The sequence below is a fragment of the Sarcophilus harrisii genome, chromosome 2 (assembly GCF_902635505.1).
Source record: "Sarcophilus harrisii chromosome 2, mSarHar1.11, whole genome shotgun sequence".
Lineage (NCBI taxonomy): Eukaryota > Metazoa > Chordata > Mammalia > Dasyuromorphia > Dasyuridae > Sarcophilus > Sarcophilus harrisii.
The window spans coordinates 501,591,477-501,605,658 of record NC_045427.1 but is presented as its reverse complement, the minus strand read 5'-3'; the positions used below and the strand labels follow the sequence as shown (position 1 = coordinate 501,605,658).

Genomic DNA, 14,182 nt, shown 5'->3' with positions numbered 1-14,182 from the left:
ACCCGGGAAGAAAAACAAAAATGCAAACAGTTTATATTCATTTCCCAATGTTCTTTCTTTGGGTGTAGCTGCTTCTGTCCATCACTGATCAATTGAAACTGAATTAGGTCTCTTTGTCAAAGAAATCCACTTCCATCAGAGTACATCTTCATACAGTATCGTTGTTGATGTATATAATGATCTCTTGGTTCTGCTCATTGGTTGTGAATTATTTCTAATAGCTTTTTAGTAGACTCTCTAAGTAGACCATTATATCATCTTCAAAGAGTGATAATTTGGTTTCCTCATTACCTACTCTAATTCCTTTAATCTCTTTTTCACCTCTTACTGCCAAAGCTAGCACTTCTAATACAATATTGAATATTAATGGTGATAGTGGGCAACCTTGTTTCGCTCCTGATTTTATTGGGAATGGGTCCCGTTTATCACCATTACATATGATGCTTACTGATGGTTTTAAATAGATGCTACTGACTATTAGAAAAGTCCATTTATTCTTATACTCTCTAGTGTTTTTAATAGGAATGGATGTTGGATTTTATCAAATGCTTTTTCTGCATCTATTGAGATGATCATATGGTTTTTGTTTTTGTTAATTTGATTATTGATATAGTCAATTATGTTAATAATTTTCCTAATTTTGAACCAGCTCTGAATTCCTGGTATAAATCCTACTTGGTCATGGTGTATTATCCTGGAGGTGATTTTCTGTAATCTTTTTGCTAGTATTTTATTTAAGATTTTTGCATCAGTGTTCTTTAGGGAGAATGGTCTATAATTTTCTTTCTCTGCTTTCATCCTACCTGGTTTAGGTACCATGTCTGTGTCATAAAAGGAATTTGCTAGGACTCCTTCAATCCCTATTTTTTCAAATATTTATATAGCATTGGAGCTAATTATTCTTTAAATTTTTGGTAGAATTCACATGTAAATCCATCTGGTCCTGGGGAAGGACATTGTTTTTAATAAGTCAAGTCAGTAAATATTGACTAAGTAATAATTCTGAGTCCTAGAAATTTTAGGATTAAAAAGTTAAATAATTCCCCTTTTCAAGAACCTTAAAGTCTGGTATAAAGGTCAGATGTATACACACATACTTATATGTGCACACACACAAATTGTAATGTTAGCTACAATATAGAGTTAAGCAATGATATATGATATCAAAAAATCATTTTTAGCTGAATGGATCAATGCACAAAAAGTTTAGGTCTCAATGTTAAATGGTTTCTTTTAACCACATTTGTGGTTTCAACTGTATAGGGAACTCCCAGAAAGAAACTCTCTTCATCAATACAGATAGATACCTGTCCTGCTATTTATCCTTTAAGACTGTTTGAAGTGATGAGGTTAAATGACTTTTCCAGAGGTTACACAATAATGTGTTTTTAGAGGCAAGACTTGAATCCAGGTCTTTCTGACTTCAAGACTAGTTCTCTGTTTAATAAATTAATGACGTCTCTCAACATTACTTTTTGGCTATGCATTTTGGAACACTGACTCAAGGAAACAGTTCCTTGCTAGTATCAGATTTAATGCCTCTTTATCAAGGGGCTATAGTCAGTCTTGGTAAGGCTAACTTATTAGTTAACACATTACTCATGTGTTATGATAATATTATGTTTCAAATTTTTTTCTTTTTTAGTTCGAAACCCAGAAGGACAGATAAAACTATACTGTAAAGGAGCAGATACCATCCTGTTTGAAAAACTTCATTCTTCCAATGAAGAACTTATGACAGTGACATCAGATCATCTCAGTGTAAGTGCTTACTCTCTTTAGTTCAGTAAGGGTGGTAATTTTTCCATACTTTATGGATGTGGATCACTTTTATGTGTGACTTAGTAGATCTATCTTGGGGAACTGACTGAAACACATAAAAGTTAAGTTACTGGACCAGAGATAAGTGTTAGAGGTAGAGTTTGAACCAAGAATTATTGGTTCTAAGCCCAGAACTCTATTATGCTGTATTATCTATTATCTCTCTATCATTCATTGCCAAGACCCAAAATTTCATCATTCAGTGGTCCATCTACACACATATATAATATATGACATATATAGGGAGACATATATATATCTATATATGTCTCTATATCTGTATGTCTATACACGTTGTCTTGCTAGTAAAATGGTTGATTGTTGTTCTTTGTTCTTGAAGAGGCCCGAAATGATATCATTGATTGGAATCGAGGTACATTGTGTTTGATTGTGGTTGAGCAGATTAGTACAAGCTCAGAAGGTTCTACTGAAGGTCCAGCCCAATAAGATAGTCAGACTTGGCTTAAATTCCATCTCTGACATTTGCTAGATCTCTATCATTGTTAAATTATGACCTGCATTGATGGAGAAAATTCTTATAATGGGAATTCCTCTATTGATTAAATATCAGTTGCTTTGTATAGTCACATAGAAAGATATTTAAATTATGTGATGAAATGTGAGGTTGTCTGTGTGCCAAGTTTATTGCCTAAACATTCCTCATGGAGCTCCTCATCATTCTGCTGTGAAGCCCCAAGGAAACATGTTCTCAATGGATTAACCCAGTTATTCTTCATTACTTACATAGATCCCTGATCTCATTGCTATTGATATTCTTTTCTTGGATACAAATCACATATCTTATGTAATCCTACTCATGTAGGAATGTGATTCTGGACCATGCACCCCTGTAGGTCTTCTACAAAGAATCCACCCAATGTATTAATTTTATTTTGTTTTTTTCCCCTTCTCTCTGTCTTATATAGAACTCTATATTTCATGGAGTTTAATAAATGTTTGTTGAATTGGATCGGAGCTTCCTTTAGTTCTTTCTTTTAATAACTTCAGGTATACTAATGGAACACTTAAGTTGTCTATGTCATTATCCCTCACATAGCTCACCTTCTTTTTTGATCACGCATTTCCTTAATGACATCTCATATGCCAGTTTTGGAGCATAACTTATAGTTGAAAAAATGGTACTACTTATTTCTGTCTACATGCATTACTCCATTACTTTCTGGGTCACAATTTTAATTCTTAAGATTTTATGGTATTCCAAGATTTGTAACCATAGACAATTTCCTGAGAGAACATTTGTATTCACATAATATATCTTTGTACTGAGGAAGCAGCTTAGGATCATTAAAAACGCAGCAGATTTTCCAAATGCAATCCATTTTTCCTCTTCAGTTCTGGACCCATACCATTATCTATATGCAATATTGGTTCCAGTTAGTGTTCTCATTCAGCAATAGGCCATCTTATTTTGTTTTATAATATGGACAATGGGAATTTTAATTTTATTTTTCCTGTATAGATTGTTAGGCAGAGCTCTTGTGCATAATCATTGAAGAAATTCACTACTTGGTATTATTAGAATAATATCTCTTGCCAACAGGAGCACCTGGAAGACATCACCAATTTATAGGGAACCTTTCTGTCCTTTAAGTCTTATGTAATGAATTCTCTGTGACAAAGATGAGCTTTTTAGAGAATACATGTTTTTTGTGTTTTATGACTCATTTGATGCTAACAGTCAAAGAAGAGATTTATTATGTTTGCAAGGAGTTTTATCAAGGACTTTTGAGTGATCTTGGTATTTGCAGGAGAAAGAACTGTTAAGTCTATGTTTTACTCTACTAGTTCAAATGTTTTTTTCCTCCCTCCCTCCCTCCCTTCCTACTTTCCTTCCTCTCTTATTCCCTCCCTTCTTTTTTCTTTCTTTCCTTTCTCTCCTCCTTCCTTCCCTGCTTTCCTTCTCTCCTTCCTTCCCTTCCTCTATTCTTTTCTCTCTTTCCTTCTTTCCTCCCTTCCTTCCCCCTCCCTTCATCCCTTCCTCCCTCGCTTCCTTCCTTTCTTCCTTCCTCCCTCCCCCCTTCCTTCCTCCCTCTCCCTTCCTTCCTTCCTTCCTTCCTTCCTTCCTTCCTTCGTTCTTCCCTTCCTTCCTTCCTTCCTCCCTTCCTTCCTTCCTTCCTCCCTTCCTTCCTTCCTTACTCCCTCCCTTCCTCCCTCCCTCCCTTCCTTCCTTCCTTCCTTCCTTCCTTCCTTCCTTCCTTCCTTCCTTCCTTCCTTCCTTCCTCTCTCCTTCCCTCCCTCCCTCCCTCCATTTCTCCCTCCCTTCCTTCCTTCCTCGTTCCCCTCCCTCCCTTTCCCCTCCCTCCCTTTCTTCCTCCCTCCCTCCCTCCCTTCCTTCCTTCCTTCCTTCCTTCCTTCCTTCCTTCCTTCCTTCCCTTCTCTCCTGCTTTAAAGAATTTTTTGAGAAAGCCTGACTATTCCCTTCCCACATTTTCATGAATATGCATATAGATCTTTCTCATAAAGATTAAAAAGTAGGTATATTGATGTTCTTTTGATCATCTTTATTGGGCAATAATATTGTTCACGATTTTTTCAATTCCTTTGCTAAATTATCTTGTAATGTGATTCTTCAGTGCTTTTCAGATTAGATTACCTGTAGCACAGTTTATCTTTGTGAATAATTGGTCTTGTACAATTGATTTTCCTTATTTCATTTTAAAGTGCTATTTTTCTTTGTTTCATGGTTGGATGAACAATTTGTGAAACTACTTTATCAACAAATATCTGGGATATACATTATATATAGTAATGAGCTGGGCCCAGAAGTGAACAAATGGCAGAACGCAGACTAGGTTACATTTAGTATGTTATCTTATTGACCACAAGTTTCTCTTTGAAATAAAGGACTATGTAATTTTTCAGGTAAAGTTGGATAGTCCTATTAATCATTTTTATTTGTCCTGTATGTAGCTTGTTTTATAAATGTTTATTTGTATGTTGCTTCACCCTTTAGATTGTAAGTTATTTGAGTATAGTAACTGCATTTTGCCTTTTTTTGTATCCCTAACAGCACAGTACCCAACACATAGTAAGTGCTTAATAAATATTTATTGATTAATTGATAGCTGCCAGGCATATAGTACTATAATCTCTGAAAGATTGGAGTTAAATATCACCCACATGACATTGGAAAAGTACATGGAATTTATAGGCAAACTTTAGCCCATTAAAAAGTGATTAATTCCACAGAAGTTACATAGGATGTCATTAAGATAATACCTAACTAGGAAAAAAATCATGGTCGTCTACTACTATTACTACTATTACTATTACATAGTCTACTACTGATGGATTGCTTTAATAACTAAACAATGTGTACACACACACATACACATAGACACACACACACACTCACACATAGCAAGAGAGAGAAAGACAGAGAGTGATAGAGCAAGAGTGAGATCATAATGAAGGTCCAGAGCATGTAAGTTGTAAGCACCATGGTGAATTTATGAAAGCAAATGGCATAGTTTGGGTAAGTATAGAAGGCTTGCAATATGTCTTGTTGCAAGGAATGCCAAAATTTATAATATCATAGGTCCACTGGAAATATTGGAATATAACTGCCATTTTAAATTTCTTTGAAGAGAACTCAATGACCCATTGAAATGTAATTTTTTTTTTCTGTGATGAGTGTAATGGTCATTACAGAAATGTTGACAAGTTTGTTCCATTTTGTGCCTTTTTGTGAGTCCCAGGAGGCTATATTTCTCCTTCCCATTGGCAGGTTGCCTCAGACAGCATCTGGTACCATCCAGAGGGTCCAAGCCAGATATGGCATCAAGCCAGGGAATATCACATCCTCCTTTCCTTTCAGAATCCAACCCTAACCTTTCTGCCAATCTCTCCTTTTCCTTTTCTCCCTCCTAGATTGACACTGAATCCTTATAGCCACTTTGTATCTTAGAGAACCCAGTTCCTTTCTCCTTTCTGACTATGAGAACTATTATTCCATTGCTAGTAGTAGGGATCAGCTTTGATGAGGTAGATATCCTCATTCAGCCCAGGGAAGCTTGGAAGCTTGTGTCTTATCATAAGCATTGCCTTCAGAATTATCCATTTGCCTTGCAGCTGAATTCTTCTATGTGATTTATCCTTTCCAGTTGTACTGGGAGTTCCTTGAGAGATGAAATTGTCTTCTTTTCCAAAATTTGTATCACCAGTATGTAATAAAATATTTGGCAAACAGTGCTTAATAAATGCTGTACAATACACTGCACTTGAAGTCAGAAAGAATTGAATTCAAATTCTGCTTCAAATACTAACTGCTTCAAATACTAACAAAATGACCCTAAGTCATTTACCTCTGCCTTGATTTCTCCATCTGTAAAATGAAATAATAAAAGCACTGACATCCCAAGTTTGTTGTGAGGATAAAATGAAATAGTATTTATAAAGCATTTTGTAAACCTTAAAGCATTAATTGAATATTAACTATTATTCATTTGTCTTTTCTTTCATTATGAATGTTCTTAATGGTTGTGACCAATTTGGTTATTATAATTAACTTTTCTTTAGACTTTGTGCTTCTGCTATCCAGTTAATATTCAATTATCAACTTAATTAATGGTTTACAAATGATTTTTGGCATCAAAGGCTTGAGTAGGGCTGATTGAAATTTAGGAAATCATTCATGCCTTCTCATCTTTAGATTTTATTCTAATTTTATGTAGACATTGACCTTTTTACTAACTAAAAAAATGATTAACTATACAGACAGCTGATTCTGATATGATTTTTACATCAATAACCAACTGTTTCCTGCTTGGTAAGATATAGACAGTTTTATTTGCCATGATATTGTGGTGTTTACTATCTCTAACACATACCTCCTCTCTTCTGAAAATATTCATGATTCATAGACTTTAAATATTTGGATCATATATATTTTTCAAGCTGTAGCCATATTTTCTGGCATAATTTTCATCAACTTCCTTTCTGCACCAATTATTCATGTGTATATTGACTTGGTTTGTTGTGGTCTTTGTACAACTTCCCTTTGTCTTTTTAAGACAAGACAATGAATTGTTTCACGGAAGGGTATTTTTCCTATCTTTGGACATAGGATGAAACTAACTCTTTCAAATTCCTTTGTTCTCTCAGGATAAGCTGTAAGACATCTTTTTATTTAGTGTCCCTTTGTCTTCAAATTTCACTTATCATAAGAATTTCAGAATTGTGTTGATTTAGTTCTTCCAAAAGTGAGGAAACCCTAAAAACTGAGATTCTTCACATCTTCTATCCCTTTTGGCATCATGGTATCCACTTTGTTATAAAAGAAAAAGTAGAACTGCAGAGAACCAAAGACTATTTTGTCTTTTTTTTCTTTGAGTCTTGGGTTGCAATAACCAAAAAATGCATCAGGGCTGTGAAGCCCCTCCATTCAAAGCTAAATTAGCTCGCACACAGAAGAACTGGTCTTTTTCTGGAATTATACTAAAAATTTTTCCAGCATGGCAGATTATTCTATTCACCTAGCTTTTGAGATTAATAATGAAAGAAGCTTGTATGGGAGGCAGCATGGTACAGTGATAGAGAGCTGGCAATAGAATCATGAAGAACTGGGCCAAATTCTGTCTCTCATGCATACTGGGTGTGGGATTCTGGAAAAGTCACTTAATCCTATAATGCCCCAAGCAACTCTCTAAAACTGTAAGCTGTAGAATAGTTGACCCTATGATCAGGTAATGAATTCCTTACATGGTAGTTCCCTCCTCTGGGCTAAAGAAAAAAAAAGTTTCCATTTTTATAGTAACTTAAGTTTTATGAAACATTTCATTTGATCCTTACAACAATCCTATGAAGCAGAAGCTATAATACAGTAAAAAAAGAATTGGTACTATAACCAGAACATCTGGATTCACCTTCTGCTCTGATGCCTATCACCTAACGTTAGTTCCCTGGACATTCCTTGGATCCCCCATCCATAAAATAAGAATGTTTTACTAATTGGCCTCAAAAGGTCCCCTCCAGTTCTACATTTATTATTTTTAGTAGTGGTGTTTTTGTTTCCATTTTAAGGATGATAATACTAGTTAAAAAAAGTTATGTATCTACCCAGGTCACATGGTGGGATGTGAACCCAAGTTTTTCTAATTCTAGTTTCAAGATTCCATCCACTATATCAAGCTAGGTTACTTACATTGAAAAGTCAGAATTGGCCTTTAATGGAGATTAAGTTTTAATAACTGAAAAATAATTACTATCTGTTCTCTCTCTGTTTCAGACTCTGGAATTCTTCTGGAGTCATCTAGAATTATCTTGGGAGACAAGTTATTTCTTATCATTTGCTCTCGCGTATTCCCAACAGAAACTGGTTTCCTCCCAATGCTTAGTGGTTGAATGTTACCCAATCTGAAGTGAACTGACAACTTTTACAATGTATTCTCACCTCACAAAAATAGTTTTGCCTAGTTTTTGGGAAATTTCTGGAAGTACTTTCTCGAATCAGTTTCCTTCAGGGGTCTACTATAGACTGAATAGCAACTGTCTCAAAAATAGTTCTAATAATTTACTAAGTATTAATGTGTTACATACAAGATTTAGGAGATTGAATTAGCATACTATCTGAGTAGATGTTAGTCTTTTTTTTTTTTTTTTGAAAATTTCTACATAAAAGAGAACAAGACTATAAATGGAATTGAAAAGTATTCACTTTAAAAACTTGGAATTAAAATTTATCTATCTTATTTCTTTTGAGTTCTGTTTTTAACCCAATATGAACTTTAAGGGAAAAGGGATAAAGCTCTTATTTCCTTTGTGATTTTTGGGGGGCCTGGGGAACCAGGGAGGTTGCTATTTTGTGTGTGTGTGTGTATTCATGTTTTCTGTTAAGCCCTATTTTTAATACAAAACATTCTCTGAATCTTTCAAAAACAAATAAATAAAAAACTGCCCGACTTTGAGTATAAAAAATGATGGCTTAGTAATATTGGTTACAAACATAGCTATTGTTTTTGTCTTTGTAATGGAGCTTTCTTGATTTTCTTTTAATCTTTTCCAGAAGGCCTACATTTTTTTTAATTAAAGAAAATAGCATTGGAATCACAAGTATTGAAGTCTTTCAATAGCTAAAATGTTGGTATCCTGAGTTTTCATATACTTATGCATTATAATAAAAAAAACTTATCTTTATTCTCCCCACATCTTAAAATTGAAAATTACTTATTTCCCAAGGAGGGACAATAATTTGTTCATTGTCTATTTGCTGTAATTCACTCTTGATCAGTTTTTTTTAATGGTTGTTCATGGGTACTATATCTATTGCTTTTTAATTAATTTATGTGGCAGACCTTGTAAAAAATTCATTAAAAATTTATATTTTTACTTAATGAAATAATGAAATAACTTAATTAGTCTCTTTGTAATGCCCTCACAGTTTGCTCAAAGTTTTTAAAGACATAAGAAATGTTATTGCCCAGTGGGATTGTAAGTCATAGCAAAGATGTGTTTTTGTCAGTTAACTGGGCAAAGCTTCTAGTTACTGGGCAGAAGCTAACTAGGTTTCTAGTCCACTAGAGATTCCAGATCATGAATAACTTGAGAAGAAGGACTGGATTTTTAAATTAATTTTTTTTGTTTTTCTGTGTATATGTAGTGGTTAATCTGACGCTTAGTACATAGTAGGTACTTAATAAATGCTTGTTCATTTGATTTGCCTTTTCTTGATAGTCTTGCTATCAGGCTTGTTAAATGTGACTATCACAACCAGAATGAACTATGCAGTCTTAAACATATTTAATTGAGTTCTTTCTTATAGTCACCTGAGCTAAAAACCTCATTTGAACAACTCAGACTTTTTAACCTAGCATAGTAGGCTGATATGCCTGCCTGCATTTGCAATAGTAATAATTATTATAATAATAAGCCACATTTGCATAAACCCAATTCCATTTACAAAGTGCTGTTCCTTACAAAAGTCCCATGATGTAGATAATATAGATATTATTAAGTATCCAAATTTATAGAACAGTGTTGATATTCAGAGACATTTTGGCAAAGGGGAATAACTAGGACCCAAAGTCATCTCTTTTGAGTTCAAATCCTACCAAATTGCATCCCTTCAGGGCAGATTGTGACAATTGAGAATTGTTAAATGAGGAAATAAATAATGATAATCAGTAGGCTTATAATGCAAAAATCACACAAAAATGATTACTAAAACAAAAGAAGAATAGAATTTAGTGCTGAAAAGGACCTTAGAGGTCTTCTAGCTCAACTTTTTCATCTTTTGGATGAAATTTCCTTTCTCCATAAGTAAGGCACTATAGTAATTGGCCATATTGAGGGTCACAAAGGTAGTAGGAAGTGAGTCAGGATTTGAATCCAACTCAAAAATTTATTACTCTTTACATTATGCAACATTGATCCAGGTAAAAACAGTGGCTATTAATGAACTATTTTTCAAGGTATGGATTTTAATCTGCACAATTTTAAAACTGATAAATATTCTCAAAGCACAGAGATTAAGAAGCACTTATTCTCTCTCCCTCCCTTCTTCTTCTCACTTGTACTTTGTATAGTTTAGAGATAGTCTGTTTATTTGAACAAACATTCATAGAGAAGCATAGTTCCTAGATGAGCCTTGTGAGGACTATGGGAGATAATGTATGTGAATGTATTCTGTAAATTGCAAAATGCCAAGTAAATATAAAATATTATATAAACCAAAGCTGTGTGAATTTTGGCCAAAGACTTTTTCAAGATTTATAGAACAAAGAATAAGGTGAAACATTTAAAATATTGCAAAGACTATATATAATATATATATATATATACATATATGTATATGTATATGTATACATATGTATACATATATGTATATATGTATACATGACAAAAAAAATGCTCATTGAATGACTGTTTTAATTAGCAAAAAAATGAATCTAGAGTTCCTGAGTATAAAAACAATTAAAATTTTAGATATAATTTTATAAAAGGTCTGTTAAGACCAATATATCATTTTAATTGTTATGTCTCACCTATTTAGTTCTTATTTTTGAAACAATTCATGCAAATGGTAGAAGAGACTAAAGTTACATGAAAATCTGTCTCAAGCATTAGCAAACTTGCTTTTTAAAAAATATTAGTGTCATTATAGAGTGAATTTTAATTAAAATTACCCTTAATAAAACTTATTGTGGTTCTATCTTGTTCAATTATTCTGTCATGTTCAACTCCACATGATCTCAAAGGTTTTGTCCATGGGGTTTTCTTGTCATTTTCTCCAGTATGTCCCCATTTTACAAAGGAAAAACTGAGGCTAGTAAGCATCTGAGCCTTGATTTGAAGTCAAATCTTCCTGATTCTAGGCTCAGTGGTCTATCACTTGCCACTTAGTGACTTCTATATACATAGGGATAAATGAAATATAATGTGGAAGAGCCTCTAGGACACATCATGCAGCATAGATGCCAATTTGTTGAAATGGGTTGTAGGCCAATTTTGAGAAACTGTTGAATTTCTATTTAGGGATGCAGAACTTAAACTTTGCACACACACACACACACACACACACACACACACACGTATACACACACACACACACACACACACACTGTGTACAGTGATATAATTTTTCAATCTCTTTGTGTCTTTTTCATGTCTTGCTGCATCTTTCTCCACCGTTTGCCCTCATGAGGTCAATTTTATATCAATGCCCAGCTCCAGGGTTAAAGAGGGAGGCAGTACTGAAAGAAATTACTAGCGACTTTCTTCTAAGAGTGGTATGGGTCCTTTCATTCAGGAGTGAGCTGGGGCTGGCAAGATAAAAGTCTTTGTCTTCTCTTTAGGGACAAGAAGAGTTAAGTATTATTCAATGTGTCAAGAAAATGCAGAATATGATATGTTTTCTCTCAAAATGAAGAGAACCATCAGCACTCAGAGAGAGGACTGTGGGGACTGAGTGTGAATCATATTATAGTATTTTCACTTTTTTATTGTTTGCTTGAATTTTTGTTTTCTTTTTCAGTTTTGTCCTTTTTGATCTGAGTTTTCTTGTGCAGCATGATAATTGTGGAAATATATATAGAAGAATTGCACATGCTTAACATATATTGTCTTAACATATAATATACTTGCCATCTAGGGAAGGGAGTAACAGAAGGGAAGGAGAAAAAAATTTGGAACACAAGATTTTGCAAGGTTGAATGTTGAAAATTATGCATATGTTTTGAAAATAAAAAGCTTTAAAAATTTTAAATATCACAATTTGATAGCCTTCAAAATTGAACTGGTAAGCAGTAACTCACATTTTTCGTTGTAATCTTTAGCTCTCTGGACTGTTTAAATCCCTTGGAAATTAAAAAAAAATAAAAAAAACTCATTTCCAAAAAGAATTTTGCTTACATTTCAGCATTTGTTAAACAGTGCTCTGTTTAAAATACAAAATATTTAATGAGAATACCCTTATTGCTGTTTTTACTTGTCTGTCTTCTGTGGTAGGAATTTGGAGGTGAAGGGCTTCGGACCTTGGCCATTGCATACAGAAATCTAAATGAAGAATACTTTAAAGAATGGTTTAAATTATTGGAAGAGGCAAACAGGGTATTTGATAAGAGAGATGAGCGGGTTGCTGCAGCATATGAAGAGATTGAAAGAGATATGATGGTATGTGCTCAGAGATATATTGGTATGAATTTAAAAATATGACACATTTGAGCTGTAGATTGAATGATGCTGTAAAAAATAGCTGTTGTTTTATAAACACCAAATTACATTTTACACATTTTTACATGTTGTCTCTGAGTTTATTCTATATGCCTTTTTTTGGTGGGGAATAATTCTACTAGAGTTGCCATAGACTTTCACTTATAAAATTAGACCTTTGTAAAGAGTAGAAAATGTGGCTGACTCCTAATTCTTTATGCAGCTTGGAAACATGCTTCCTTTCATAGGTCTTAGAAATTCGTTGTAAGGCAAAATTGTGGTACTGAACAACCTGGTAGGCATTCAGGTATCTTATAATGAGGAGAGTCTTTTCTGTCTCTGCTAGGTTCTTTTGAAACTCCATTTAGACCACATTTGGCCCTTTGGACTACCCGCTGCTCTGGAAAGTCTTTGGGTTTTGGTCTTGTTCAATTCACAGCCCTGTCACTTAACTACCTTTGTAACCACAGACAAATAATTTGAAGCCTCCTTGAAGGTTCTCAGCTTCAAATTCCTCATCAGTAAACTGGAATAATTGTATTATCTTCCTCATAGGATTACTATAGGAAAATAATTGGTAAATATTAAAGCATTTATATATCTGAGCTATTCTTATTTTTACCCCTGGGGGTCTGGGAATTTCTCCTTCTCTGATATGAACATTGTTTAAAATTGAAGCAATTCCTTTCCCCCCAAAGTTGATGATGTCTATGCAACTCAAATGTCAGGGAAAGCTAGTGTTTGTCCTCTAGAGAAAAAGAAAAGTGACCCTTAAGTCTTCTTAGCATTACAGGGTAAAGGAGATATAGCTTCCCAGATAATTTTGAGGGGTTATACCTATAGCTATATTCATGTTGACCTCATACAATAGATCTCTCATGAAGTTCTATAGTTTAAGCAACTGTAATAAATTGTGTTCCCATTTAGTTGATTCATATCTGGGACCACTTCCCAAAACTTTTAAAATTTCTATCTCCCTTAGCTTCAGTCAATCTATATATAGGGCTTTAAGGTTTACAAAGTAGTTTGCATATGTTATAATTTTTGATATTCACAACAACCTGTAGTGCAAGTGCTTCAGGTACTATTAATCCCTTTTTACAGATAAGGAAATTGAGACCGGCTGTATTTGAAACAACATTGAGCATAGTGCCTAGCATTGAAAAGAGATTTAATAAATGCTTCTTGACTGAGTGAAGTGAGTGGCTCTAGAATTATATAGTTAGAGAGACAGGCTCCAAACCTATATGTCATCCTGATTCCAAGAGTAGTGCTTCATCTATCATTGCTTTTTATGGAATGTGATGGAAGACAGTATTTCTTGGTTTTGATTATTTATGTCAATGGCTCCCTCCAATTAATGCTCATAGACTTTATGCTACACCTTGCAATGATTGTAATTCATACATAATATAGTAATACAGTAATAATATTGCTTCATTTGCATAGAATCAGATATTACTGAGTGTAGACTCCTCACTTAGATGATGGATTTTTTTGGACTATAGATTGTAGAAAGATTGGATCCAGATTTGGAATCATAAACTTTTAGATCCAGAAGGGAAGGCATACCATATGGTATACCCCACCCCAGGCAATTCTGTAAAAATACATGAAACTAATAAGTTTTTAGACTATTCCAAATTGTATGAAGAAAGAATAAAGTCAGGCCAACGGCTATAAAGGTTATGTG

The 14,182-nt window shown here is 34.0% G+C and overlaps 1 protein-coding gene across 10 annotated transcripts in view; it reads left to right on the top strand.

Moving 5' to 3' along the window:
- Positions 1 to 14,182, top strand: part of ATP8B4 (ATPase phospholipid transporting 8B4 (putative)) — a 355,835-nt gene that overhangs the window by 273,814 nt on the left and 67,839 nt on the right. For all 10 annotated transcript variants that reach the window (XM_023499838.2, XM_012545505.3, XM_023499883.2 and 7 more), the window contains 2 exons: positions 1,646 to 1,761; positions 12,286 to 12,450. In XM_023499838.2, coding sequence (XP_023355606.1) covers positions 1,646 to 1,761; positions 12,286 to 12,450 — 281 coding nt within the window. The remainder of the gene's footprint in view (positions 1 to 1,645; positions 1,762 to 12,285; positions 12,451 to 14,182) is intronic.